The 24204-nt window shown below is 43.6% G+C and overlaps 1 protein-coding gene across 1 annotated transcript in view; it reads left to right on the forward strand.

The window, feature by feature from the left end:
• The window catches only part of alk (ALK receptor tyrosine kinase), a gene marked incomplete at both ends in the record, with an annotated part of 479282 nt that overhangs the window by 417538 nt on the left and 37540 nt on the right, over positions 1–24204 (forward strand). Inside the window, 4 exons of the mRNA XM_084451093.1 lie at positions 2818–2949; positions 3118–3221; positions 14727–14896; positions 15989–16080. Of these exons, the coding sequence (XP_084307219.1) occupies positions 2818–2949; positions 3118–3221; positions 14727–14896; positions 15989–16080 (498 nt within the window). The remainder of the gene's footprint in view (positions 1–2817; positions 2950–3117; positions 3222–14726; positions 14897–15988; positions 16081–24204) is intronic.

A 24204-nucleotide genomic window follows, 5' to 3' on the forward strand; every position in this document is an offset into this window, starting at 1 on the left:
CTGCTGGCTCCGCAAAATGTCACTTTCCCAAGACCCTCTGCTCCCAAAAACATCCGTTTTATCCTTCCCCTTATAACGCATTCTGTAAGATGCAGACGTATCTCTTTAATAAGTACCACACAAACCTTAGCAAGCCTCATTAGGTGGAAAAAGCTATTAACTGGGACAAAGATAAACAGACAGGAAAGAAGAATCTAACTCAGCTTCTGTCAATCAAGAAGGATGTTTGACATTGAAGAGGGAAGGAAAGGGGCGGGGTCTGGGGAGGAAAGGAAGGAAGGGGGCGGGGTCTGGGGAGGAAAGGAAGGGGGCGGGGTCTGAGGAGGGAAGGAAAAGGGCGGGGTCTGGGGAGGGAAGGAAGGGGGCGGGGTCTGGGGAGGGAAGGAAGGGGGCAGGTCTGAGGAAGGAAGGAAGGAAGGGGGCGGGGTCTGGGGAGGGAAGGAAAGGGGCAGGTCTGAGGAAGGAAGGAAGGAAGGGGGTGGGGCCTGGGGAAGGAAGGGGGCGCGGTCTGGGGAGGGAAGGAAGGGGGCGGGGTCTGGGGAGGGAAGGAAAGGGACGGGTCTGGGGAGGGAAGGAAGGGGGCGGGGTCTGGGGAGGGAAGGAAGGGGGCGGGGTCTGGGGAGGGAAGGAAGCGGGCGGGGTCTGGGGAGGGTGACAGGTGCTCCACAGCACCGCCCCACTGCCTGCAAGCAGAACACACAGAAATATACACTATATATAGTGTTCCTGTGAGCTTCGTCATTTAATAACCGTGTGCTACTGATTCCCTAGTGATGTTACTCTGCAGATTATTGATTTAATATGATTGCATGATTGATATTTGATATAGGTGAACGTTGTGCTTGTAATTCCCTTATTTCTATCTCTCTCTCCGTCAATCCCCCCCCCCCCCCTTATTCAACCAATGTAGTCAATGAGAAAATGTGGTCAGGTTTTGGTTAAGGTTTGGCTATGAGTCAAAATCAAGCCCCCAGGATTCGAAATCTAAAGTGAAGGCCTATTGAACCGCGCCATCTTGGCTAGATTTGTAGTCATTTGGCTATTTCCGGTGACTTTTGTACTTGCGCAGTTGAGCTTTTCTGTCCGACGCGCGTCCACAAAAAAGTTCACCTTTATGTGAAATGTAGACGCATGTTCTCGGCTCTCCCCACTTTGATTTAGCAATGAAAACCGGCTTGCATATTAAACTGTTTTTGTGAAATATATCCATTGGAGAAATTATTTTTTCATCCAGGCATCTTAGTTTTAACAGGTTAAATATAACTGAACATGTTTTGTTTGCTAGTAGATGGTATTCATTCCGTTCGCGATAACGTTATTGCAGCCAGGCTAAATTCCTCCAGGGAGCCAGTGACCGGCGAGTTGAAGAGCTTCATACCCCGCCAGCAGGAGCTTTGGCCGCTGCTACCGCATCTCGGATAACCCGCTGAGTTCGTGGCTACTATTTCACACTCGCCCTTGATCAATCCCAATACCGATCCATGGTAATAATGAATCAATCGTTCAGATCGGCAGTGCTGCATGCATGTTACAACATCATTGTTAACTTTATTAACATAACCATAGCCTACATTTATCTCTCTAACGTTAGGCTATCCATCTTACACCAGTCGGCCATTCGATAGCTAGAAGCGGTCAACGCCAACGTTGACTGAAAACACCCAAACTCAGTGTATCGTTTCATCTTTATGCCTACACATCAACTCCTTTCCATTGTATGTGAATAAATTACTGTTATTCTAAAAATATCCCATTTCTTTAGCCGGGACCCCGTTGATGTTAGAATTAATAGGCTACCTTTATTTGTGGTACTTGAACTTGTGTCTGCGTTTCTGGCTTGCCATCATGGATGTATTGTTCATAGGCTATGTTTATCGGATGAGATGCAGTTGTCCGGGCAGGTCAGCTAATGTGATTTACGAATGGAAATACATGCTTGGGAATATTTAGACATTTCAAACTTCCTCTGTTAAGGTGGTGCTGGGGACAGCGCAGACGGCCTGCATGGCAGTAAATTATCAAAAATTAGGCAAAATCTATCTATGAAAATAACCTCAGATTGAAACATATTTTGTGGTGAATAAGGCGATATAGGCTTAATGTGTATTTATACGGAGATAAGATTCGATTGATCAAGGGCGAATGTGAAATAGCAGCCACGAACTCAGCGGGTTATCCGAGATGCGGTAGCAGCGGCCAAAGCTCCTGCTGGCGGGGAGTGAAGCTCTTCAACTCGCCGGTCACTGGCTCCCTGGAGAAATTTAGCCTGGCTGCAATAACGTTATCGCGAACGGAATGAATACCATCTACTAGCAAACAAAACATGTTCAGTTATATTTAACCTGTTAAAACTAAGATGCCTGGATGAAAAAATAATTTCTCCAATGGATATATTTGACAAACAGGTTAATATGCAAGCCGGTTTTCATTGCTAAATCAAAGCGGGGAGAGCCGAGAGAGCCGGGAACGTGCGTCTACATTTCACATAAAGGTGAACTTTTTCGTGGACGCGCGTCGGACAGAAAAGCTCAACTGCGCAAGTACAAAAGTCACCGGAAGGCCAGAAAAGCACAACTGCGCAAGTACAAAAGTCACCGGAAATAGTCAAATTACTACAAATTTGCCAAGATGGCGCGGTTCAATAGGGCTTCATTGTTGATAGCGGTCAGTGAATGGAGTGGCTGTATCCAGTTCTATTAATACATCCATGGTCAAAATGCATCATTTTCTTGGGATGACATCTGGATTGTCACCACAGCTCTCAGTACTGACTCTCTCTCTCTCTCTCTCTCCATCCATCCCTCGCTCTCCTCTCAGGTCAGTTCCTTAACAGCAGCTACTGCTCTTTCGAGGACGGTGAGTGTGGCTGGCTGGCGGACACCAAGGGTCCCTCCTGGAGACGCGTCCAGACCCTGCCCAGAGCAGCCAGGGCCAGCTGCCCAGCATCAGGTGGGCCAATCATGGCTCTTCCAGGGAAACCATGAATGCTCTATTCAGGATTGATCTATTTGTTGTTGTTCTATTCGATGTATTATGTGGAGAGCATTAATGTACAGCGTTGAGGGACCATTATATTGTGTAAATCAGTGTGTGTGTGTGTGTGTGTGCGCGCTACAGGCGCAGCGTTCAGTGTGGACGGAGGGCAGTTGAAAGGCCAGAAAGGGGCAGCGTTGCTCCGGAGCCCCCTCTTCCCCCCTCCTCTCCGAAACTCTCCATGCGAGGTAAGAGCGAGTCATTTAAACGCACATGCATACAGACATGCACCACAAACTAACATATGCACCCCCGTTGCTGTAACACCCTCAAGCATGTGCATACAGTACAAACAAACACAGACAAAAACACATGCATACATTTGAAACCAAACTTGTGAGTTATGTTTAATGAAGGCCGCCACACAAACAAACCAGTTCTCTTTTAAGTGAAGGGAGGAGAGGGCATAGACACACTGTTTTAATGCAATGACACATGTTGCTAACCAACCAGAGTGGGCGTACATGTGACGGTTGAGGATATAATTAGCAGCAAGAGACTACAATATCTACCCTTGGAGAGGGTAGCCTGTACTTTTCTATCTCATAGAAAAATATGAAATACAGTCAGCAGAAGGACCTTCCCAGATAGCAAGCGGATCTGGGCCATATACAGGCCAGAGGCCTGTACTACGAACGTAGTTCAACACATCCAGTTAAACTTCTCGCTAGCTCGCTCGAGTAAACGAGACAACCGCAATCACGGATAAACGGTACCACGAAGGTGGTTATCAACTCGTTAACTCGACCCAGCTGATCTAATCTAGCTATGAGCGCGTGCGCATATAAAGAGGCGGTGTTTGTCGGTATGGCCAATCGCAAACATGGAGAGATCTAGAGCCGCCTACTTCACACAAGAGGAGCAGACGCTCATCATTCAGAAATACGAAGATTACAAACATATTATTCTGGCCAAGAGTAACTCGGTTGCTGCAACTAAAGCGAGGAAGGAAAGCTGGCAAAAAATTGCTGACTGTTTGAATGCGCAAGTTAATAGGCTTATCAATATTAAATTTAATAAATATAGCTGTTTGGTCAATAGCCATATAACTTGCTACATGCCCCATGATGAACGCACTATGCTGGCCTAGATGTGACGTTTGCATGCCTTAACATGAATGAGTTGCATAGATGTGACGTTAGGACTATTCTTATACAGTAGGACCCCACTCATCCGAACTTCAGAGATCCGAACTTCCCGGTCTACCGGACAGGCTGAATTTTTTTTTTATTTTTTTTAGCCTGCTATCTGGTTACTGGTGGGATTTTCATTACAGTACTGTATCCTACTGTGATTAAAAACAGAACTATATGTAGACCTACATGTTGCATGTAGGCTGTAGCCTACTGTCACGTTTCATTTCTTTGTTACTCTAATGTCGAGCGCAAAACGCAAACGAGTCTGCTGCGCGAGAGCTGCATTCCTTGGTAGCCAGAAAGCGCGTCAGCAACCTGAAGCAGCATCGAGTCATTTTTCGTTCCCAGTTAATGGACTTCAGGAACACAGACGTGTTGTGAGCATGTAGATTAGCCTACTAAACCTACTATATTTGTTAAATAATAGCCTACAGCCTAGGCCACGTTAGCCTACATCGGTTATTTTAGAGACTTTCTTTTAGGCTACAATAGCCTAAGACACGACAACTTGTCTGTCATTTCATTCATTTATTTCTTGATTATAATTTGCTCTAATTGTTCTAATGTTGGGTTGTTTTTAGGCTATACCATTTTGTTCTACGAATACAGTAGCCTATCGGTGCAGCGTACGCCTCATTTGAGAATAAAGTACTGTATTTGATCAAAGCACGCACTCAATTGGAAATTCGGTTATTTTATTATAGGCTACTGTAGGTCTATTATAGGCTAGGATATATGAGTTTAGTTGGCTATTTGATTGCAATTTTGATGCATTTTCACAAGTAATTAAGGTTATTTATCGGTCTATCATGAGTCTATATGGAACAAGTATACCACTTATTGAATTTGGTGCATTTTAACATAAGTTTCAGTCATCCGGACATTTCAGAGATACGAACGACCTTCGTTCCCGTTGGGTTCGGATAAGTGGAGTCCTACTGTATATACCTTCAGTGCAAACCCTGGCAATGGAAAACGTTCATGGGAGCAAGTGAAGAACAAACATAAAAACATAATCCAAACCGGTAAGTAGCCTAGGCATAGGCCTACTTGAATTTATCCAATAAACAGCCTACATGGTTGTAATGTTTAAAACAAAAATTAGTTGACAGATATAAATGATCCCTTCTGCCGAAAATCGGTATCTTTCATATAAATAGTCATCAGAAAACTCTAACTCTAACTCGAACCTGAGGTTATCGCGCTAACCCCGTAATCCAGCTTCGTAGTACAGGGCTCAGATCTGGCCCTTGTGGCTTAGTTACGGCCCATATATGGCCCAGAATCATTACACATCCGCTTGCTATCTGGATTAAAATAAAGTCTTTATAAAATTAACTTTATCGAGGATTTAAATGCAGTGACCATTTTTGTGGTACTATATGTTCAGTAGATAAAGAGTAATTAAGAATCCTATGCTTTAAGCTAAAATGGAACTAAACTTAACGTTTAGTGAGGTCATTTTAGACAATGTGAGGTCAGTCGGCGTCTGTCAATCCAATAGCTAATAAATGTGACGTATCATACATTATTCATGCTTACACGGTAGCTTTAGGATCTCAATGGTTGTCAGGTTATGACCGGGTTTGTTGAGGCGAGGGTGTAAACATTGGGGCCTTAATTGAAGGCAGCTGCCAAGAAGGGCAGGCTTCATATTTAGTGCTGGTTGCTACATCACCTAGCATGATGACCTCTGACCAGGCTGATGGGTATGCTTGGCATATCTGAATGGGATGGGGAGGGTATAAAGAAGAGGGACAATGACCAAGAGAGATGAGCAAGGAAAAGGTGGCTGGAATGAGCTATGGACAATAGGTGGGGGGAGGAGGGGGGCCAGGAGTGAGAGAGAGAGAGAGAGAGAGAGAGAAAGAAAGAAAGAAAGAAAGAAAGAAAGAAAGAAAGAAAGAAAGAAAGAAAGAAAGAAAGAAAGAAAGAAAGAAAGAAAGAAGGAAAGAAAGAAAGAAAAAGAAAGAAAGAAAAAGAGTGAAGAGCTGTCCGTGAGATAGGAGTCTGGAGCACCCCTCACAACCTCTTCAGGTTTAAAATGGCCGGTGAATAGCAGCGCTTGGGGCACTACTACAGCCCAGCAGGCGGCTTCTTGGCACCGGCCCAAATATTAGCCGTGATTCCAAGATTAGCGCTTCAATCCTTCTCCTAACAGCAACCCTGAGCTGTCCACCATTGCACATTTCCCTCTGCACAGAATCGACAGAGTATATTTGCTTGGGGATTAGTAACAGATCATGTGTGGCCTAAACTTAAGCCAATTGATAGTAGCACCAACTAGACCAAACCTCAAAGATCACTCTAAGTCTACTCTGATAGACCTTATTTTTACTAATAAGGTCGACAAATATCCTTCTAGTGGTGTTTTTGAGCTAGGTGTGAGCGATCATTATTGCTTGTTTAAGGGATGTGCATGTAAGGAAGTCAGGGTCTCGGGTGGTCTCAAAGAGGAATTTTAAAACCTTTAATGCAGAGAGGTTTAAGGGTGACATGACTGACTGTGACTGGAGTCATGTCATGTCAGAGCCTGATGTTCAGGTAGCCTTGAACTCACTTATAGGCTCATTTAATACAGTTGTAAATAAACATGCTCCATTCAAGAGGGTTCGCATTAAGGACAGAGTCACACCATGGTTTAGCCCTGAGTTATCTCGGTTGTTTAGGGATAGGAGCTCGGCCTGGTCTTGTGCTAGGCACTCTGGTGACTCTCGACACTGGCTTGCTTTTTGTCAGATTAGGAACAAGTGTACAAATGCTGTAAGAAAAGCAAAAACAGATTATTACCTTGATCTAGTTACTAATGCATATTCTAATCCTGCTAAATTCTGGAGTGCAGTAAATGTAAACAAAAACAAATCCTCTAATTCCCTCCCCACCCATATTGTAATCAACAACCGTGAGATCTCTGATAAGAACGACATATGTCAGTCATTTAACCAGCATTTTGCTGAGGCAGGACATCTTTTTGACAGAAATATAACTGGGTCTCTGTCAGCTGCTGCAACTGATAGTCAGGGTCAAATGTCGCCTCATCCTAATTTTTCTCTCATCCCATTTACACTTGATGAGGTTTATCATGCAGTTATAGCATTAGACAATAAGTGTTCCACTGGTGAAGATGACCTAAAGGCTTACTTTATCAAACTGGCTGCTCCAGTTATGGTCGAGCAGTTGACCTACATCTTTAATATCTCTGTTGCCTCTGGTAAGCTTCCTCTTGAGTGGAAATCAGCTAGCGTACTCCCACTACATAAGGGCGGTGAGAGAGTTAATTTAGATAACTATAGACCGATCTCTAGGCTGCCCTGTTTGGCAAAAGTATTGGAGTCACTAGTAAACAATCAGCTCAAACATTTTCTTTCAAGTAACTCAGTGCTTAGTCCTCATCAGTCTGGTTTCAGAGCCCAGCATAGTACAACCTCTGCAATAACACTGGTTGTGAACGATATTAGCTCAGCCATGGATAATAAAAAGCATTGCGCAGAACTTTTCATAGACCTTTCGATGGCCTTCGATACAGTCGATCACTTCCTCCTACTGCATAGTCTGACTAGTATTGGTCTGGATGACAATGCCCTTAGCTGGTTTCATGACTATTTAACAACCAGGCGTCAGTGTGTGAGAGTTGGCCATGTCCGGTCTGAGTTTCTGTCCATAGGCAAGGGAGTTCCGCAGGGTTCGGTGCTGGCCATTTATATGCTGATGACACGGTTATCTATTGTATGGCGGATTCTGTGCAGTTAGCTACTGAAAACTTGCAGCTCTCTTTTATTGCTTTGCAAGATGCCCTATATCAACTTAAGCTTGTTCTCAATTCTAATAAAACAAAATTCATGATATTTTCCAGGGCAAAAAAATTTGATTACAATAGTCTACAGATAGCATCACTAAATGGTACAGCAAACAGCCACTGTATATAGCTGCCCTGTTGGACAGGAATTCTCCAGCCCATCAAACACGTTCTAGTGACTGGATCACACTTAAAGTTCCACGGACTAGTACAGGACTTGGCAGGACAGCATTTACTTATGCAGCCCCAAAGTCCTGGAATGACATTCAGTCCAAGTTAAAGCTGGAAGTTCTTCCTTCCCTAAAGGAATTTAAATGCCTGATTTAATTTCTTTATGATACATGTTTTAACTGTTTTTAACTAAGTGCACTGTACATTGTCTTGTTGTTTTGTTGTTCTATTTTGTTGTACACTCAGCAGCTCTGCAAAAAGAGGTGGCCTCACCTCAGAGCTCACCTGAGTATAAATAAAGGTTTCAATCAATCAATCAATGTTCTGTTTGATGTAATAATCAGTATGCCCTATACCCACTGAGTAAAACATACCTTTGTCTTGATATTGGATGTACAGTAGCGATGCATGCTCTTATAGTTAGGAAGTAAAAAAACAAAACAATGATAGCTTTTGCGGACATCTATTATCTATGTTAATTTGATATGGTTTTTGTTGGTTTGCTACAGGCGCAGCCCCGGGATTTAAATTTTGGATGGGCCAGAGTAATTTTGGATGGGCCTTTTAATTCCAGAGGTTAATACTAAAAGACATAGAACTGAAAATTATTCCTGCCCGACGGTCTGTTTGTCTTTATATTGCCTTGAAAGCATACAGCGTTTCTGTTGAGACGAGCTTTAACAGCGCAGTGCGTCGCTCTCTCTTGTTAAAAGTTAATCTAGCTCAGCCAGCGGACCCGTCTCTCTCTCTCTCCCGCTGCAATCAAAACAAATAAGCTCATAATCCAGCCATATATCATCCAAACAAGATGGTATTTACTTAAATAAAATTAAAATGTCAGTGAAACGAATGGATGTTGTGGTATAACGTGATATAGGCTATATGATTTTCGCACGATTTGAGTAGGCTGTACTACTACTGTGCCTACTCACGTGTGTCGCTTGTATCTGGCGGAAAAATAAGACAGTTGGAAAACATCAAAGACAAACCGGTAAACTACCTCAAAAAATAACTAGGCTACAGTAGGCTATGAGTAAATGTATTATGTCACTTTCCACCATGTTACCTAAATAAAAATGCATGAAAAGCCAAATCCTTTAATTAGCCTACAGATGTGGGCGACTGTAGCTCAGTTGGTAGAGCGGGGCGTTCAATGATCGAAGGGTCAGTGTTTCAAATCCCAGCTCCGATTGTCCTTATGTTGAAGTGTCCTTGAGCAAGACACCTAACCCCAAATTGCTCCCAATGAGCAGGTTAGCACCTTGAATGGCAGCTACCGCCATTGGTGTGTGAATGTTTGTGTGAATGGGTGAATGAGAGGCCATTGTAAAGTGCTTTGAGTGCCGCTAAGGTGGAAAAGCGCTATATAAGTGCAGTCCATTTACCAATAATCTGTTTCTTCCTATAGAAGTAGTCGGCGGGGTTTGCTTTTGAATATGTTAATAATTCCATCATAGTCCAGAGTTACTGTAAGTTCCTTCTCAAATGTTAACAGACAGAGCGAGTTCAGGCGAGTGGTGAGCACAGAGCTCCTATTGGCAGTTTGTATTCTCTTGACGCTGGAGAAGACACGCTTAACTGTACATGATATCATGGGTAGAGTGATCAGTGCTTTTAAGAAGCGGTGAACATGACGGAAGACGTCCTCACTGCATGTGTCCATCACATCAATAAGAGTTTTAAAAGTCTCTCCTCTTGCCCTCTTCCTTGCGGTGTGCTGGAGAAACACCGAAAGCTCTGACTCTGTCACGCTGCTATGGAAAAGCTTTCCTGCATCATTCAGACCTTTTGTCATGTCTGTCAAGCTACTGTCATAAGAAGTTGCCAATAGAGTGGCTTCTGATTTCATCAGTCCATATGAGTCATCATGGAACCTGGCCCTGAGTTCAGCTGACAGTCTATTATCTGGTTTAATATAGCTCGCAAGTCATTTTCACTCCCGACTCTTGTAGATTTTCCCAGTGAGACGGTAACTGTACTCTCCTGAAATCGACTTCTGAGTTTTCGTGAGAGGGAGGGAAAAGATATATCCCAACTGTCGATATTATTATCTCCCATAATCATATTCGTCATTGCCAGCATCTTCGTGAATTCACTGTTACAGCTGTCACTGGAGCGGATGTCTGTCAGTGATTGTTTAAGATTTTCAATCAAATCCACTGTCTGGCACTGATACATTGATGAACTGCAACTTGCAAAGTCTGGTTGCAAAGTCTGATTTGTTGAACAGTTCTTTAAAGAGTACAAGGAGAAATATGAAGTTCTTTGTTCGCATCTGCTGCAATAACGACTGTGCATCAATTTGACTCTGTCCTCCCTCTTCTGCATATCCTTGAAGTACTTCAAGGATTACGTCATAAAGAGTGAACACTTTACTCACCGATGTTGATCTGGTACTCCACCTTGTATCACATCCTCGCTCCAATTCCAGTGATCTCCGATTGGGGTCCATCTCTTTTTGTGCATCGAGGAAGCGAGCGTGCCGTTGACTGCCACACATGTGTTGTCATAGAAATTGTAGTCTCACCACCTCCTTCAACCTTTCAGATAGCTGTGCTAAGGAGGTCAACACACCTAGACGTTTTCTGCTCCAGAAAAACCATCCTTTGTCCCATTGTCCCTGCAAGAATTACCGCCTTTTCTCATGTCACGTGTCTGTATTCTCGACCACTGTTGATGATGCCTGCCATTTAATATGACGTGTACAATGGGTTAGCCAATCACATCCTGGAAGCGCCATACCTGTGTATTGCTTGAATATACTGTAAGGCCGTGCAAAACCAGACTGCGGCACTTCTGTTGGATGAACCACTCACGTGTGTTGTCCTTAAGTCCTTGCGCTCGTATGTTTTCTCAATAAACCAGACTTAACCTCTTTGAGCGAATCTTGGCAAATCCTTTTTGACTAGATCAGTTAAAAATCTTCTACAGTGTGCACAGAGTTCAGAATATTAAAGAAAGTTGACGCATCAGCTGATGTCCGTGCCACAGCTGCCAGGACTAGATTCAGTCTATGAGAGTGCACATAGATTGCATTTTGAAAGGTGCTCCTGAGGATGGCTTGAACACCCCCCTTATGTCCAGCCATAACAGACGCGCCATCAAATCCGAATCCAACACACAAGTTAGGGTCCAATTCAATAGGTGCCATAACAACTTCCATTATTTTTTCGGCAATGGCTTCAGCTGTCATCTCCTCTATCCACAAGCCCAATTTCTCGTTCCCTCACAGATCCCATGTACACATATCTTAAACAGACGGCCACCAACTCCTTTCTTGATATGTCCTTGCATTCATCAGCTACTATTGCATAGAAAGTTCCTTCGGATCCATCATGCAGTTCTTTTTTTATGCGTCGTAACAGCAGAGTGGATGCAGACTTTTGGTAAGTCATTTTGAATCAATCAATCAATCAAAGCTTTATTTGTATAGCGCATTTCATACCCAGAGGCAACACAATGCGCTTTACAGAGAACAAGGGAGGTGGGTATACGACCCACCCCTACATATTCCAGAGGGAAGCAAAAAAACAGTATCACCCGGGGGCCAGATTAGTGAGCTGTAAAAAATGCTTCCCTGACCCCTCTCAACAAGGCGATCGAGCAAGCTCCTGGAGTATGTTTGTCTACCGGCTAAGAACATTTATAAAGCAATAAATAACATTAAATTACATTTTCAGAGTAAGAGAGGCTAATAACATCATAGGAGAGACATGGCAAACACTGGTGTATGTCTGTGTGTGCGTGAATGTGCCTGGGCCCAGATAGAGGCAGGGGTCAGGGGTAGGGTGGGGGTAGGAAAAGGATACGGACCCGGGTTAGGGTGAGGGGAAGGGGATCTGAGCCCAGGACTGGTGTATGTCTGTGTGTGTGTGAGTGTGCCTGGGTCCAGGTAGAGGCAGGGGTCAGGGGTAGGGTGGGGGTAGGAAAAGGATACGGACCCGGGTTAGGGTGAGGAGAAGGGGGTACTGGGCCCAGGCCTAAAGCCGGAAGTTGACTGGTGTATGTCTGTGTGTACGTGTGTGTGTGTTAACTAATTGCTACGACATCCACAGCAGACACAGGGGTATCTATCGGACTCAGGGTGGTCCACTGGACCTGGTTAGAAGATAGGAGGGAGAGAGAGAGGCACTAGGGAGAGGGGAGGCAGAACAGGGTTAGTAGCACACAGAGCCATATATAGAGCAATAAATTACGTCAAATTACATTTTCAGAGCAAGAAAGGCTAAGAGCATCATGGGAGAGGTATGGCAAACACTGGTGTGTGTCTGTGTGTGTGTGCCTGGGCCCAGATAGAGGCAGGGGTTGGGTTAGGGTGGGGGTAGGACAAGGATACGGACCCGGGTTAGGGTGAGGGGGAGGGGATCCGAGCCCAGGACTGGTGTATGTCTGTGTGTGTGTGAGCGTGAGTGTAAGTGTGCCTGGGTCCAGTTAGAGGCAGGGGTCGGGGGTAGGGTGGGGGTGGGAAAAGGATACGGACCCGGGTTAGGGTGAGGGGAAGGGGAACTGGGCCCAAGTCCATGTCATGGCTGAGCATTTTTGCATTACTCGGGATAGCATCCAGTCGTTTTTGTATATCTGGATTGTGCTTGCAAAGGAGTTTAAACAACTCGAGGACATTCCCGGCGTTCGCCTCATCTTCATTTTCCCGGAATCCGCGTAGAGGTATCTCTTGTTTTGCACATGTGAGCACAATGTCGTGTATAACTTTAAAATGCTCCCTATTTCTTTCTATTACCTCACCTTGTCGGCCCTCTCTGTTGAGGAGCTGATGGATGATTGTGCCACGGTCGGACTTGCATTCTCTGTAATTATTGTATTTCTCGATAGCTATCTGATGAGCTCTGCTGCTTTCATTTTTATAACAGGCCGTGTTCATGTGTTTCCAGTCCTTATATCCATCACGTCTCAATTTATCTTCCCCGCCTCTCTCACCAAAACCCTGACACATTTCACAAAATACTGCATCCTTGACAATGCTGTACTCTAAAAATGTGTACTTCTCATACCAGTGTGAGGAGAAGCTCCTGGCCTTGTGAGATGGGGTACTGCCTGAGTTTGGGCTGGTCATCTGCAGCGGACAGGTCCACAGGAGTCAATGAGCCGCCGGAACTTGACTGACAGCCCCTTCTGTCCCGCCAACAGGACCCTCATCCCGCGCTGAGCTAGCACTACTAGCATGAGCACTAGCTTAGGGAGATGGTGGTGCCCCTGGAGACACTTGTGATGAGGCAGCTGAGGACTCTGGCGACTCGGTGCGAAGTCTTTTAACGTACTTGCAAAGCGACGTCTGTGCCATGGTTTATCTATACTATACTATCCCGTTTACTACAAGTTTGTTTAGACATCTGCCGATGAACAACGTAACGTCTGACTTGTCTAACTTGTGCTGACCAAACGTAAATTATACGGAGAGAACGCAAAAAGGCCCATTTTGATTGGTCCAGACTTCACACATGATAGTAACAAATATATATTTTTTTTTATATAAAGGGTAACGTTTTAGTCTTTATTGTGTATTTAAATGTTCATTTTATTAATTAAAAATAAAAGTTACGAAAATATATGTTCTCCCTGTCATATATACAGAAGAGCATTAGGGCCAACAACTGAGTTTATTCTTTTTTTAAGCTTCTGATTTTAAAGTCAGAATTTCTGACTTTAAAGTCAGAATCTCTTAGAAAAAAGTCAGAAATAACTTCTGAGATTAAAGTCAGAATTTCTGATATTAAAGTCAGAATTTCTGAGATAAAAAACTCAGTCAGAATTTCTGACTTTAAACTCAGAAGCTTAAAAAAAAAAAAAAACTCCGCTCTGATATCATCTTTGAACATGTTTCTAAATTTCCATAAAACACCGAACTCCTCGCAAATCTGCTTAACTGATGTGAAGCGTACACCTAACTGGGAAATGACTCTGTCCATAGCGACATTAAACACTTTATTTCTGAATATAGTTGCTGGGCTTTCCTCTATCGCATCATGCTCTGAATCTGACATCAGAAAAGCGCTTCCTCTTCCTCTTTCTCTGTCTCATTGTGAACTTGGGTTTGATGCCCATGGCCCTGGCAACAGCAGTTGCCTCTGTCAGAAAACTGCCCCATGATGCGTGGGCAAGTGGGTCATCTCTTCCTCCAGTGCTTTTATATTTGCTTGCTTTGAGTGATGTTAAACTTAAGACGGACCAAACCATTTGTGCATTGGGCTACAGGGAGGGGACGTGGATCTGTTCTTGACCACTATGTCAAGGAAAATTATCATTATAAAATATGACAAGATTTTATGTGACTGACAAATACTATCTTAAGTCTTCACAGATATTTATTTTTGACAAAATATTCCAGCATATTATTTCAAGGTTAGAGGGTCAGTTTGGGGCCCCCCCTGATCTGGAGCCCGGGGACAACTGTCCCCTTTGCCCCCCCCCTGTCGGCGGCCCTGGGCATAACTAATAATAATAAATCACCAATCATCATCAACTATTAAAGATATTACTATTTAACACTTTCAAAAAATGTACAGTATTTGAGAATATGACATGATGTCTTCTACGAGTTACAGTAAATTCAAACTGTTTGATGTCTCCAAAAGGTGCGGTTCTGGATGTGTGCTGGTGGTCCCCAGAAGGGGGCTCTGTCTCTGTGGCTAGTGGAGAACAGCACAGGGCCAGAGGAACAACGCAAACTCTGGGACTCCAGTGAGGCCCAAACGGAGAGGGGCTGGAGACTGATCAGCGTCCCTCTGTACGGACTCACAGACTGGTACGTCAAACCCCCAGTCTACAGACTGAAACACTACAGCCAAAGTCAATCAGTCTTAGACAAACATAATACACTTTCTTAAAGTCCCCAAAAAATAACCATGGAATATTTGATTTAGTCAGATTCTACAACTGACCAACATGGACTGACTGAAAAAGTGTAAAAGAACGAGCAAAACCACACAGTCATAAGAACTGGTGTATTATTTGCGAGATGGATGAAAATGCAGGACACTGTTCAGGTCCAATGACAAAGTGATGAACCACTTTGATTTACCCTCATTTTATTTCTTTAGATTATCACCATTTACATTCAATTTCTGGCTAAGCCTCTTTTACACCCTTCAAACTTAATGAGACCCATAGGGGTTTAACAGTAGCTGTGTGGTCCCTACCCCTTTATTCTTTTCTAAAAATCAATACACTTTTCCTTCCAATTAATCGTGGCTCTTGATTTTTCAGTGCAGGAAGATGAAGCGGCAAAAGAAAAAGAAGAGAAAGTAGGAAGGAGAACGCAGTCTTGTTTCATCTCTGCCTGAATGGGCTCTTCACTTGATCGCTGAAGCCTTGATAATCACGCTTTTTCTGAATGATTACATTAGAATTCCCAGGTTGATGGAATCTGTTCTGCAGTGTGTCCTTGTACCTACGATTGACCCGTAAAGCCTCAAAGCCTAACCTTTGTCAAGACCTCTGAAATGTAGGCCATGATAAAGAGAGCTTTGTGGATAAAGATGCACCCTGGAGATAAGCTCCATTTAAGGATGTCAGTCCATTCCATTTGTCTTCATTTACTCCTCATTCACAGATCTTGGAGACAGCATATTAGTAGGAGGATGTAATCCCAGACATACCCAGATATGTACCCTCAATGGAGAGATATGACAAGAAACAGCCACGGAAAAAGTAAAGATGCCAAGTCTGAATGTATGACTATCACAGTTATAATTTGGCGTAATTACTTTTGCCATGGCTGTTGCCTTCCAGCCGACTTTGCGGACTCACCCCAATGTTTCGGTTTGAAATATACTGTTTCTGAAACCCAAGTTAGGTAGAGGCCAGATCATCGATGGCATGCTCTGTCTGTCCTCAGGTTCTGGCTCCAGTTTAGCACTGACGGGCCAGGTCAAGGGTCATCTATCTCTGTGGACAACATCTCCTTCAGCATGGACTGTTTCCTAGCCTGTGAGTATCTCTGTTAAACCATAACATGACCTAAAATGAACTATTCTCTAGTTTTCTGTTATACCAAAGGTAACACATTACAAGCAAAGATTAGTATGGCGTTGTACATTGTGTGGGGTAGTCAAATTATGTTTTTGCACTGTAGGAAATAGGCAAGGCAAGGGATGTTTATTTGTATAGCACATTTCAGCAACAAGGCGATTCAAAGTGCTTAACATTAGACATTAAAAGCATCAAGACAAAGTGCAAGAAACACATACAAGGTCATATAAAATGAAATGCAAAAAAGGACATTTAAAACAAAATTCCGGAAAAATAAAATACAGGAATGAAAGCTACAGTGCAGTGTATGAATGAATAATTATTTGATTTAATAAAAAGCAGCGGCAAAAAGAAAAGTATTCAGTCTTGATTTAAAAGAACTGAGAGTTGCAGCAGACCTGCAGTTTTCTGGAAGTTTGTTCCAGATAGGTGGAGCATAAAAACTGAACGCTGCTTCTCCATGTTTTGTTTTAGCTCTGGGGACAGAAAGCAGGCCTGTGCCAGACGACCTGAGAGATCCAGATGGTTCATAACGTAGCAGCAGATCAGAAATATATTTTGGCCCTCAACCATTCAGTGCTCTATAAACCAACAGTGGTATTTGGAAGTCAATTATTTGACAGGAAGCCAGTGTAAAGACCTCAGAACTGGACTGATGTGATCCACTTTCTTAGTCTTAGTAAGGACTTAGACATAAATCCTTTAATTCTCGATATATTCTTCAAGTGATAGTAGGCTGACTTTGCAATTGTCTTAATGTGATTGTTGAAATTCAGGTCTGAGTCCATGACTACACCAAGATTTCTGGCTTCATTTGTGGTTTTTAGCATTACTGATTGGAGCCGAGCGCTGACTTTTAATCATTTACTTCAGTTTTATTTTTGTTTAGTTGAAGAAAGTTCTGGCACATCCAGTTGTTGATTTGTCCAATGCACTTACTCAGCGCTGGTATGGAATTATAGTCCCCTGGTGATATGGTGATATAAGTATGTGTCGTCTGCGTAACTACAGTATGGTAACATTGTTGTTTTCCATAATTTGAGCTAGTGGGAGCATGTAAATGTTTTTGTCCGCTCAGATGTGTAATTGTCTATAGACACAAAGTAGTCCCTGTTTTTCAAGTAGGATTCAAACCAGTCTAGCACTGTGCCAGAAATTCCTAGCCATTTTTCCAGTCGGCCTAGTAATATGTTGTGGTCAACCGTGTCGAATGCAGCGCTTTCCAGATTGAGATCCAGTAATACTAAGACTGAAATTCTGCCATTGTCTGTGTTTAAGTGGATGTCATTGAAGACCTTAACAAGAGCAGTCTCGGTGCTGTGGTGTGGTCGAAATCCTGACTGGAAGAAATCAAAACAATTATTTAGTGCCAGGAAGTTGTTCAGCTGTTGAAAAGCTGCTTTTTCAATGTTTTTACTTAAAAACGGGAGTTTTGATATGGGCCTATAATTGTTTATTTGTGAGTAGTTCCCTTTTACTCTTAACTCTGAATATATGGACAAAATGCAGGAGCTTACGTTTCCATATTGTGCCTTGTCAAAGGTCAAAGCATGTCTCGCCATTCCAGCTTTCTCTATAAGGTAATTGGGATGGTACATCAGTTGCATATATGGCATTTGGTCTAACCTGTGAGGGTTTGGTTAGGGACCCAGGCGCAACAGGAAAGGAGGAGGCAAGGGACGGTAAAGCCCGGAGGGGCGATTTAATGAGATAACACAAAGGGGGACGTGGTAGTCGTACAGCCGATGGTCAGGCAGGAGCGTGGTAGTCGTACAGGCGATGGTCAGGCAGGAGCGGGGTTGTCGTACAGGCGATGGTCAGGCAGGAGCGTGGTTGTCGTACAGGCGTGGGTCAGGCAGGAGCAGGGTTGTCGTACAGGCGTGGGTCAGGCAGGAACTGGAGAGACGAGGAGGAGAGGTAGGGTGAGTGATAGTAATCACAAACGGGGAACGGGAAAAAACACTACAAAATACGGGTAAGGAGATTGTAGGCTAGGCTATACTTTACCACATGTGGGTTATGGTAAGATCTGGCGATGAGTGGAGTGTAGACCAGGTTCTTGTAGAGGTTGAAGGTGATTGCAGAACGAGGGACAGGTGTGGTGATGATAAATGGAAACCGGTGAGTAGAGCCGCGCCCGCGTCATCGTCGGAGACGAGCGCGCCGTTCTTGTCTTTGCGCACGGGCCGATGTGCTGGGCATGTCGGGATCCGACTCTTCGTCACCGGAGAGGGAGGAGACTGCCGAGTCCGCGGAGCTGGCCGGAGACGGGGAACGCCCGGCAGTGGGGGGAAACTCCGGAGAGTCAGAGCGTTGTATGCCCGGGCCGATGCGACGTGCGGTAGAGCGCGTAGGACGCCCCGAGCGCGCAGCGGGCCCAGAGGGGAGAGAGGGAGGCGGTTGTGGAGGCGAGGGCATGCGAGCCGTAACATAACCTCAGTTTTTTTTAAGCATAAGGATAGATAGACATATAGATAGATAGATCTATAGAAGGATAGATAGACATAATCGTTCTCTGAGAAAACTGTTTGGTCTATGAGCAGAATAGCAAAGCCTTGCGAGCTCTGTGAGCGATGTCGCCCTGAGACAGCCAGGAGTCATTAAAGCAAACCGGTGGGATTGAACCGACTAAACCCATCTACTGGTGGAGCCAAGATGGGGTTCTGCCAGGGTGGGGGAACAGGGGGGGCGTAGAAGTACTGTACGGCTGAGTTTGCTTCCCTCATTTACTCGTCTTGATCCAGTGCTCTGTGAGTTTAGCTGAGAATGAGTTATGAAACATTTCCCCCCAAAGCTCTGATGCTGATTTGTAATTGAATTAAAGAGAGAGATGGAGACCCTGCTGTTCATAACCTTTTGCAACTAGCCATGCAGCTGAACAGTTTTCCATTCATTGCATTACTATGATAGCGTTCCTTCCTTCTAAATTAAACCCACAGCTTGAACTGCATTTACTGTACAACCAATTTCAACGCAATGTGCAGAGTTGGAATGTCTCCATACCTTCACTCCTGTCAATGGTAGAAATAACACACATTTCTCTCACCATAGATTGCTTTCAAATGGCTCCAGCCGACTACCATTATGAAAAATATATGTTGATATAGGCTCCGACACCATTGCAACCACCTTGTATCAACACTGCTTCACTGGATTGAGGAATCTTTATGAAATGTATGACATTTGGAAAATATCAGTGAGTCAGTTTGTATTTGATGTTGTTTGCAGCGGTGTGCTGGTACAGCACTGCAGGGTCGTCTGTCCTGCTGTAAACACTCCGTCCAGATGGCAGATATTTGAATCTGGCTGGGTATCCTTTACAAAACTCCACACCTTGACGCAGTCACATTTCACTGCCATCCAATCAGCAGCGTGGACAACGAGGGGATGCATGGGCTAAGCACTACTGTAGGTGCAGCTTCCAAGAATGATCCGCCTGTGAGATGACCTGGCACTGTAACGCACCACATCATATGCTTGAGTGGAAACACTCATCCCAAACACGGGGGCTTTTAAGCAGGGGCTATGATACTATATGCAATGTGTTTGCGGTATGTTTTCCTATTCAAGCATATTATGTTTTATGTGGGGGGTTTTTCTTTTTTCTTTGCTTCTGCCTCTCCATTTCAGCTTGATGTATAGTTCAGCGAGTGGATGGACTTTTAGCGCCAGGTCCATGACACAGCCCATTACCCTCCAACTGTTGCAGATGGCATTAGACCTAACTGACCGTCTCTATCCTGCCCCTCTTTGCTCAGTCAGCGCTGTGAAGTCAGTTGAGTGGGTTTATAGCATGGCAGGGGGATTTCCTGTTTCTGGGCGGCCTATTCCAGACACTTCCTGTAATGCCTGTGCCTCATAAATGGCATACCCGTGGAAGCTTTAACGGCAGTACCAGCTGCCGGAGGCCTCGGTAGCGACTCCCATATGAAATTGTCAGATCATGATGGGGCCACTGTAGCTGCAGCATAACATGACTGGATTGTCAATACAATGTCTCTTGCAAGGGTTGCTCGTGCCAAAGATGCCATTTGGAGAGAAATAATTGTATTCTGCCGGCCAAAGGCAGTATAAAAAGCAGATTGCTCCGAAATGCCAAACCTGCATTTTTAGGACTCTTGAATTTGCTCTCATACAGACCACCCTTCCTTGCAACTTAGTTGATGTCCAAACTGGAGTTACAACTTTTCATTTTTACATTGTGTACTGTATATTGTAGCCTACATACAAATGATAGTGCTACAGTATCTGTAAGTCATTGAAATGTAGATTTGTATGGTATTGTCAAGTTGGATTTATATAGCGCCCTTCATGGATATTCCAATATCCAAACTACTTTAGCATACAGCAACACTCACAAACGCACACTTGAAGAGATATGGCAGTATACCTGTAGTGTGGGTTTTGTGAGATAGCCTTTTTGTGGTGGAAGCGAGGTGTTGTTAGAGCAAGAGCTATGATGAGGGCTCAGGGTAGGGTTGTGCAACAAGCCGAGGCCCCCACCATCTCCGGTGGGCTTGGGCCAGGTTGACAGGCCCCGCTAACTAACACTGATAGCGGAGCTGGATAATTCCCTAGCCTCCAGCTCTCCCTGTACTAGAGCCCAATGTGTTCCTGGCTAACTGCAGTGAAACCCCAGTCTCCTGCCCCACATTCTTCATGGTCCCCATGGCCAGAGTGGAGATCCAGCGACTCTTGTTAGTGACTGTGTTTGTGTGCTAGAAGTTGGTACTGATGTTGGTAGACCTGAAGCGAACAAACAAACTATTTTGGCCAAGCAAGATGACAATGTTAGTTCACAGTATAATAACCTAAATTCCCTTTAAAGGTTAGGTAGGCGATTTGACCCAGAAGCACTTTTTGATATGTTTTTGCAATTTTCTTTACATACTGACAGCAATCAATAAATAAAATGCTCTGACACAAAATAAAATAAAAATAAAAATCTGTAATATGTGGAAGTCATAGGACTGTAATAAGTCTGTCCAATCAGAGGTACCACCTTAAATGATTGGATGGCCTACCTGCCTGTCAACCTACGTACCTGTCTAACAGCCATTGTTTTCCCCCAGTTTGGAGGAGTGCCTTTGGGACAGAGGCCTGAAGAGAGGGGTGGGGTGGGGATTTTGTAGGTTGGATCTCCAAAATCTACCTTACACTTCCGGTTTTTGTTTTGTTTCAAAATCGCCTGCTCCACCTTCAAGGGTATAAGTAGAGTTAATTAAAAGGAGGAATGATTTAAAACAGCCACCACTGATCAATATATGTTATAAGGGGTCCAGTGGAATACATATTCATTACTGTTTAGCTACAGTATACTGTACCTTGCTATGATGCATATTGTCATGTTAGAATCATACGCACATCCACATTGTAGGGTCACGCATGAGACTAAATAGAAGAGCCCGCACACTACACTTCCACTTCTAGACATTTAATGAGGCAACACTTCGATCCTGTGTGGATCTTGGTCAGGTTAATACCTCTTGTCATGTCATCAATATGCCATCAATAGTTGATGGACTCCAAATAAAAGCAACCTCAATGTATTAAGTTTGTCCCACTTTAGATGCTTTAAGGTTTCACAAAGCCTAGTGTAGCTTTAAGGAAGAGTTTGTTCATATTTTCAGGATGTGTTTGAGGAATGGGCTAGAGGATATCTTTACACAGTTTTGAGTTGAACAAACTCGAATGCAGAGAGATTAGAGAGATTGTAGCTCAACATCTCAGTGAAAGTTGCACAGTATTTGTTTTTCAGATGGAGATCCCCCTACACTGATCAAAGCTTTGGGGTTCAAATTCCCAAACTTACATATATATGTACTGTATACATATACAGGACTTTCTGGTGCATGAGTGGTGACGCCTCAATGCAAAGTTATAGGACTACTCTCAAAGGATAATAATACAATAATATTGCATGTTGTCATGTAGTAAAACAAAATGAATGCCGAAACCAGAGGTGGGACACTCAATGAAATGTGGTGCACTGTCCAGCCCACAAAGCACAGTGTTGAAGCGTTGTAGACCGTAGTCAGCCTCCATTGCAGTCCCCTGCCATATTTTGATGAACAGCAACACTTTAGCCTGGGGTGATGGGGGAGGGAGAGGGTGTGTTTTCAGGGAGATGATTGAAGAAACAAAGGTGAAAGGTAGTTATTCATGTCCCACAATGACACTAGACGGAGGGGCAAAGGGAAAAGGGATGATCTGAGGATGATCGCAGGCGGGCGAGCGACACTGTGGGAACTCATGAGGCCTGTCATGATAATTAAGAAACATGCAGTCGGCTCTCCACTTGATATTCAGTTGTGCCTCCTGAAAACAGTCCTCGGTGCTCTGCAAGATGGATAGTTGATATATTTGGAGCAGAAATACACTGCTCTTAGAAGCTTTGATTTGTTATTTTGCAATTAAAGGCATTGGTGGCATTGGACATGTAATTATATTGGACATGTTTTCAAATATTATTCATATCCATGCCACCACAGCATTAAATTGTGATCTGGTTCACAGATTTGTATAGCTTGTAGATAAGGACACTGTAGATAAAGACTAGTGGTAACTCACACCCTACAACCCATGTGATAAAGAACGGAGACTTGAATGGATAGGATCACTGATCTAATGTTGAATGGATAGGATCACTGATCTAATGTTGAATGGATAGGATCACTGATATAATGCAGCTGGATCGGTGAAAGTAAGCATGTCACAGTATACAGTAGCTTTTGCCATGCTACTGTACACATCATACCAGTGAATCTGCCAAGGTTGCCAAGGCATAGAGAGCTACTGTAGAGGTAATGTAACCTACAGTGTGATGAATCATTGGTTAAGGTCAGAAGGGACTATAGTGTACAGTATAACAACTTTCATCCACAACCTTCAGAGGGTAAATGTATAAAATGTCAAATAAGATGTCTTTTCTCCAGACGATGATTGGAAGATGTGCACAGAGCCTAGGCTGGAAACAATGAAGGCAAAGTGTAACGTTGGATTTTTGTGTGATTCTCATGTAATTTGAATAGACATTAAATAGACAGATCACAGCACCTCTACTGGGAAAAAAAGTTTCTCAAAGGGAACATTCTCCCATTTGAGAGACGGAGTGAAAGGGACAGACATTATAATACTGATCTGATCATGAATGGAACTGCTGGGCGCTTGTTCTAGACACTGACATTCTAATCCTAGTACTGACATTTTGTTAAAGATTACATAACGACAACGTTTCATTCTTTTTCATCAAATGATGCCTTTGAGACTTTTGAATACTCGTAGAATGATTATGATTATCACTGCAAGACCTTTGAGATCATCTAACTTCCGTAGTTTGACGTATTTCTGACGCAGACAAGCTATGAGGGTGGGACATATGTTTAGAGGAATTTGATTGGAACATTGACAAGTGGACGGGTTTTAAGAACTTTAGACAGATTCGATAGAAGGATAGCGTTGATTGACGGGTGGATGTCGTGCGATTATTGGCCTAAAATCTAAGGTACCTGTTGTCGTCATTGCACGTTACCTACCGTTTTCCAGGAAGTAAGAAATTATATACTTTGATATAAGATTACAACAAAAGTAGATTTTTTTTTTTTTTTTGGCATACATGAATAGGTGAACACTATGACCAATTATGTGAACCAAAATGGGACAGAATGCTTTTTTCATTTCAGTGCGACTTTAAAGAGCAAATCCCCTTGAAGAAGGTTTTGTCTACTACTACAGCAGGTCCTACTGCAATACAGTAATAACTATGGTTGACTACTACTACAGCAGGTCCTACTGCAATACAGTAATAACTATGGTTGACTACTACTACTACAGCAGGTCCTACTGTAATTAAGAGTGTAATGGGCCCATATCATCACAGACATACACATCGTTATTCTGTCCAGTGAAGGCAAGGCTAATGAAGTTCCAGCACAGTAATACCCAATCAACATTAATTTCTACCTGGCAGATCTAGTTCTGGGTTAGAAGCTGAAGGGGAAAGGATCAAGGCACTGGCAAGCTTATGATCTCAGGCCTCTGGGCCAGTCAAGATGATTTGTACAGAGGCACGATTTGACTGAG

The sequence above is a fragment of the Borostomias antarcticus genome (assembly GCF_949987555.1).
Source record: "Borostomias antarcticus genome assembly, chromosome: 16".
Lineage (NCBI taxonomy): Eukaryota > Metazoa > Chordata > Actinopteri > Stomiiformes > Stomiidae > Borostomias > Borostomias antarcticus.